The sequence below is a fragment of the Aplysia californica genome, unplaced genomic scaffold (assembly GCF_000002075.1).
Source record: "Aplysia californica isolate F4 #8 unplaced genomic scaffold, AplCal3.0 scaffold00443, whole genome shotgun sequence".
Classification (NCBI taxonomy): Eukaryota; Metazoa; Mollusca; class Gastropoda; order Aplysiida; family Aplysiidae; genus Aplysia; species Aplysia californica.
Genome location: NW_004797713.1, coordinates 446,080 through 452,527, shown reverse-complemented (window position 1 = coordinate 452,527; position 6,448 = coordinate 446,080). Strand labels below are relative to the sequence as shown.

General features: G+C 40.9%; 1 protein-coding gene across 1 annotated transcript; it reads right to left on the bottom strand.

Annotated features, from left to right (window-relative positions):
- Positions 1 to 1,436: 1,436 nt before the first annotated feature.
- Positions 1,437 to 6,448, bottom strand: LOC101864167. The gene is made up of 4 exons (XM_005104956.3): positions 6,311 to 6,448; positions 3,968 to 4,085; positions 2,273 to 2,436; positions 1,437 to 1,678 (listed from the first exon to the last, which is right to left on the bottom strand). Exons 1-4 carry the CDS (start codon positions 6,360 to 6,362, stop codon positions 1,623 to 1,625), a joined length of 390 nt encoding a protein of 129 aa, XP_005105013.1. The 5' UTR covers positions 6,363 to 6,448; the 3' UTR covers positions 1,437 to 1,622.

Here is a 6,448-nt window from a genome sequence, read left to right as displayed (position 1 = left end):
TATATATATATATATATATCTTTCTCGCTCCAAATACCGCCGATGGTCTAGTAATTAGACTCTTGGACTCCCAACCGTAAGGTCGTGGGTTTGAGTCCCGTTTCATGTCTCTGGGACGTGTACTTCACACGGATATTCCTTACTTCACCCATGTGGGAATGTGTTCCCAGCTATAGACAGTGATCCTTTTGAATAAGAGGCAAATACCGTGCCTTTAGACCTTGGGGCCCCGCAATATTTCTTTATTTCCATCAAATTACAAGACACATTGTACACATTTCGATATGTACCCACACACACTTTTCAATATGTACACACATGTAACTATATGTAAATACATATTATGTACACACATATCACAATACTAGCTGGGCAGTCGTTCGATGAACGGACTCAAAAGAATCAATCGTAAAGTCAATTAGGAACTAGTGCGCACTGCTTGTGAACGGAATTAAGTCTCACTTGTTTACAATGGCGTCTTAGAAGACGGACTTTCCCAAGATTAAATGTAAACGAAACTAATGAAAAACTGAAAATTAAACTACAGTGACTTCAAACGCCTTGATATAATTGTGCACCCTTTAAATGATTCTAAACCACTGTTAATTTTTGTCAATTCGAAAGATAAGTGGTCGGAAGTTTTTGGTGACCAAAGTGATGAACTTTCTCACATATAATATATTCTATAGATGTGCACACACATTATGATTATATTTACGACATATCACAAAATTATGTTCACACATTCAGATACACTAAAACATCATCATCATCATCATCATCATCATCATCATCATCATCATCATCATCATCATCATCATCATCATCATCATCATCATCAAGTGTCAGATCTGTGACAGACATCGGTGATCATGGTTCGCCATTTATTTCTTTGCTGAGATGCTCTAAAAAAATTTATTTAAAAAAACACCAAAACTATAAAATATTACCGTTATCTTTTCTCGTCACCCATCTGTTTAGACTTGAAGAGTAAGTTGCTCATTACATTTCGCAATACACATCACAATACGTAAACACATATTGCTATACGTATGCACAATTTAATGCAGTAACGTATATTTTTATATCCAGATTTTTCTTCAAAAAAGGAAAGAATCAGATTTTCACGGAAAGAAAGAGTAGTGAGACTGCGTTTTTTGTGTCTGTGTGGCTTTTTGCTTGTGTCTAGATGTGTCTGTGTGTCTGTGTGTCTGTAAGTCTGTGTGTCTGTGTGTCTGTGTGTCTGTGTGTCTGTGTGTCTGTGCGTCTGTGTGTATTTGTGTATGTGTGTCTGGGTCTACGTATAGATGTGTCTATATGTCTGTTTCTCTGATTGAGTCTGTGTTTCTGTGTTTAATGTTATAGTAAGAGTTTTTCGGCGCTCGCTAAAACAAAAAACACAGAAACACATACGCAATCAGAGAGTCTGTCTGTCTGTGCGTCTGTATGTCTCTTTGTCTGTTTCTCTGTGTGTCTGCACGCTGTGCTTGTGTGTCTGTATGTCTACGTGCCTATGCATCTTTGTCTCAATGTGTCTGTGTCTGCACGGGGTGCTTGTGTGTCTGTATGTCTGTGCGTCTGTGCCTCTGCATGTCTGTTTGTCTGTGTGTCTGGTCATAGCTTTATCTGGACGCTTTGACAGCCGGGTACCCGAAGGCGTTCTGAGCCGGCATGTTCACTGTGGACGATAGAAAGAGACCCGGGTTACTCATCATCATAGTGCAGTCACACTTCCGTGGCGTAACTTATCCTCAAATATCTCTTTAACGGGTGAATCAATGTCACCCATACTTTGCACAGCAGTTTGTATCAGGTTGTCTTAATCTAATCACATTTTTCCACAAAAATTGAAGCTAAATTTAAAAACTGTTCTTCATAAATTATATATATATATATACATCACTTCCCGATTCTCACACACATTTTGCATACGCATATTATTCAAGATTAACGGGTAATTTTTCCATTGAAAGAAAGACAAATGAACAAGCTGCAATGCCAATAACTCCACATGCCCAAAAATTGACTAGCGCCTGATTCCATCGCCTCGTGACACAATTATATTATTTGAAAAAACCCAGTGAGATCGGCATGTCAAGGGGCAGGTCGTTTGTTTAACAGTTCAGATGTCCCCGGTTCGAATCCCGTAGGGGATGTGCTTAACCGTTGGTTATCTACTACTGCTACTACTATTACTGCTATTACTACTACTACTACTACTACTACTACTACTACTACTACTACTACTACTACTACTGCTACATTCCGTTACCTGTGGTGGTGGTTGAGACGACCCTCTGTTGAGTTGCCGTGGTGGTTGTGCTCTTGTTTTTGTCGTTTTCCTTGGATGTTTTCGCCCAGGCGGACAGACATGCCCCCAGCACCAACAGGACAGACCCCGTGGCGGTCCCCGCGATGAACGGTGTGCCAGTGTAACTGGGGACAGGAACAAACGTGTTGTGTTTGAAGCTGGTGGGGATTCAAAGATTCAAAGTAAAGTCGTTCTCGCATCCGATCCGGTGGTAATAAGAAAAATCATAAAATAACAGAAAACACAACGTACTTTTAGCGTTCATGCGTTCATAGTATGACCTCATGCAGTTGTGAGCGCCGTAGAACTCTTACTAAACTAAACTAGAGTGCCTTTGCTAAAAGGCTGAGTACACTACTTCAGAATAATAACAATTCTATCTATTGGAAAATAACTGTTAGTACTAATGAGGGACGGTAGATTAATTAGGTCTGGAAATTTTAGGCTATCAACGTGCTTTTTTCACTTACTGAGACAGTTGGGGGGGTTTTCAAATTATCTCCGAAGTGAAAAAATTACTTACACCCCCCCCCCCCCCCCCCACCTGGGGCGGTGCCACAGACTGAAGTGTCTTTAGGACATTCCCAAAGGGGGACATTAACATCTCGAGTTCTTATGCACAGTAAAATTGTATTTGTAAATGGGCTGATTCATCAATGTCACGCTCATAACTGTGCCTGAACTACAACAAGGAACTGCTGCTTTTTCTCTCGTTATCTTTACTATCATCTTTTTTCCTCTACTTCTTTTGTATGTTTGTCACACTCTTCAGACCCGCTATTTCCGGGGTGCCTTGATAGTCGAAGCAGACTTTGTGCTGTTGAGGCAAGAGAGGTGAACAAAGTAAGCCTGATTCCCTGTAAAGACTTCTCTTTTGACCTCCACCCCTTGGCACTCATATGACCTTATGCAATTGAGAGCGCCGTAAAATCTCTACTTGAACTAAACACCCCTTGGCACTCATATGACCTTATGCAATTGAGAGCGCCGTAAAACCTCTACTTGAACTAAACACCCCTTGGCACTCATATGACCTTATGCAATTGAGAGCGCCGTAAAACCTTAGTAAAACAAAATTTTTTTAATGACTTAGGCCAAAAAGGTAGCAGCTTGCCGACATGTAGTCTTGCTATTTGCTGACTCACACAGAACAAAGAGCTGACTCACACAGAACAAAGAACAGAGAACAGAGAGCTACCGAGAGCTGACTCACACAGAACAAAGAGCTGACTCACACAGAACAAAGAGCTGACTCACACAGAACAAAGAGCTGACTCACACAGAACACAGAACAAAGAATAAAGAGCTGACTCACACAGAACAAAGAACAAAGAACAAAGAATGAAGAACAAAGAACAGAGAGCTACCGAGAGCTGACTCACACAGAACAAAGAATAAAGAGCTGACTCACACAGAACAAAGAACAAAGAACAAAGAATGAAGAACAAAGAACAGAGAGCTACCGAGAGCTGACTCACACAGAACAAAGAACAAAGAATAAAGAGCTGACTCACACAGAACAAAGAACAAAGAACAAAGAATGAAGAACAAAGAACAGAGAGCTACCGAGAGCTGACTCACACAGAACAAAGAACAAAGAACAAAGAGCTGACTCACAAAGAACAAAGAACAAAGAGCTACAAAGAGCTGACTCACAAAGGATCGTCCTCACAGCAGGGGTCAGAGGTCACATAAGGCCCACAGCATCCGTTGTCACATGACTTGAAGGACGGGTAGAAGTCGGTGGGTTTACGGTACTCGCAGTCATCTGCACCTGAAAGGAAAACACGTCAGGATGTCGGTCACGGGAACATGGGCCGTACAGATGGGGCTAGTTGCTATAAGCGTAGATGGTGGCGTCGGTGGCCTAGTGGTTAGGCTCTCGGACTCGCAACCCTAAGGTCGTGGGTTCGAATCCCGTCAGGGGCCTGACGTTGTGTCTTTGGGAAAGGCACTTTGCACAAGTTTTCCTCACTTCACCCAGGTGAAAATGGGTACCCGGCTATAGACAGTGAGCGATCTTGTCAGTTTGATAGTGTTTGAGCGCGTGAAATCCGCAGCTTGCACTGTATGCTTCTGCGGAAGCCGAGAATGTTTCTGAGTGTTCTCAGAGGGTGTGCTGGGGTAATAATGGTTGTAAAGCGCATAGAGCATGCTCTTGAGCATGGATATGCGCTGTATAAATGCAATTATTATTATCAATTATTATTTATTTATTTATTTATTCTTTAATTTAATTTATACATTATTATTTTTATCATTATTATCATCATCATCATTATCATTATTGCATACAGCAGATAGTAAAACGGTTAAGACTTGGGTAGTATTTCCAAAATATTTAATGACAAGTTCAACGTTTTGCCCTCAACGGGCTTCATCAGGAACATTCAGACCAAAGGGCGTACATTCATGTCACAACGCAAAGGGTATCATCATCATCATGATCATCATCATCATCATGATCATCATCATCATCATCATCATCATCATCATCGTCATCATCATCATCATCATCATCATCATCATCATCATCATCATCATCATCATCAACAGCATCAGCATCATCAGCATCAGCATCATCAGCATCATCATCATTATTATTACTAGTAATATGATTAATATTCTCTTTAGTTTTAATTATTATAATTTTTTAAATTTTATTTATTGTCGCTATAGACCATATAAATTGACAAACTGACGTAAACAGCCGTATGGGCGGCAGTGATTCAACCGTCAAAGAGATATTGGAGGATAAGTTGTTGACAGTACACTCAGTCCGTCTGAGCACAGTTATCATTGAGTCCTCTAGAATTTGTTTTTATTTTATTTATTTTTTTACTTTTCCCCATTGTTTTCTTTTTGTTGTTTTGTTTTTTGTTGGGTTTTTTTTTTACGGCGCTTGCAACTGCATAAGGTCATATGAGTGTGCAAGACACATTAAATATTTTCAGTTGGTAGGAAATTTTGAATTTTACCCGAGTGGCAGCCGAAGCTTACTCTTATCGATTTTAGACCACCAAGGAATCTTTAACGTGCGCAACTTGCACACGGGACCTTCGAGATTTTAAGCCTTTGTCCGTGAAGGCTAGGTGTAGATATTTCTTACCTGAAGATCAGGGGTGTTGCTGAAAGACAGCTGTAAGAAGGGGCCAAGGAGTAGCAGTTGAAAGGCTGCAAAAAGAGTCAGGAACCCAGAGGAGGGGGCAAAGGAGGTGTGGGGAGTGGGGGCAGAAAGTGGAGACGAAAGCAGACGACAGAATATTGCTAGAGAGCAAGAAAGGAGGTGAAACGAGATAACTTTAGAGAAGAAAATGTTTCGGTCGCTACCCGGATTTGAACACGGAACCTTTGAATGAGAGGCGAACACCTTAACCTCTAGGCCACGAGAGCCCCCGTCAACGGTTTATCCCCCAGCCTGGAACAGCTCTGGCGTCAATTTCACCAAGCGTGTGATTTTCTCGAAATTAGGAGTATCCGGAAGATACCGTGTAACTTTTGTTGTGGAAGTCTTATTCCTTTATTAATAATACAGGATAAGTCAGGATGGATGTTGCACGTTTCTACAAACTTTGTTATTTTTTGGTACTTTTATTCATAACGGTTTTATTGGCGTTCTTTTGGAAGAAATGTTTCCCCTGGTCACTCGGAATGTATGTATATTTGTAAACTCTAGTATGTATGTATGTATATTTGGTCGCTTTTAAGCACAAGGGGGCTATCCCGAAAAATGTTGTTTTGAGAAAATCGAAGGCAAAGTTTTTAGACCCCTGTTCAGTTTCTGTAAAAGACAAGGAGAGTTTTCTCTATACCCAAACAAATATACACACCAATGAAACCAAACTTCTCCTATAGGTAGGGCAATACCTACTTTTGGAGTAGGTCAAGATTTCTGGAAACTTCCGAAATCTGGGTTGGCCCGCTTGTCCGTAAAAGCAACCGTTTCATGTATGCATAATTAATTGTCAAACTAAGTAATCCAATTCTCTGTCTACCTACCTGCACAGACAAGCACGACAAGCAGCAGAAGAAGATTTTTGAGAAGCGACATGTTCCTTCCTGGCTCACTCACAGTCCTGGTCTCGAGTTCCCAAACCTTTCACTTCTCAATGTTTGCTGTCCTTGTCTCAAACTCTG

Coding starts and splice junctions, on each gene's coding strand:
- LOC101864167 (XM_005104956.3), bottom strand. CDS start 6,362: ATGTCGCTTCTCAAAAATCTTCTTCTGCTGCTTGTCGTGCTTGTCTGT. Junction 4,086..6,310: donor TGTCGTGCTTGTCTGTGCAG/GTAGGTAGACAG, acceptor TTTTCCTTTCAG/GTGCAGATGACTGCGAGTAC. Junction 1,679..2,272: donor CGTCTCAACCACCACCACAG/GTAACGGAATGT, acceptor TATCGTCCACAG/TGAACATGCCGGCTCAGAAC.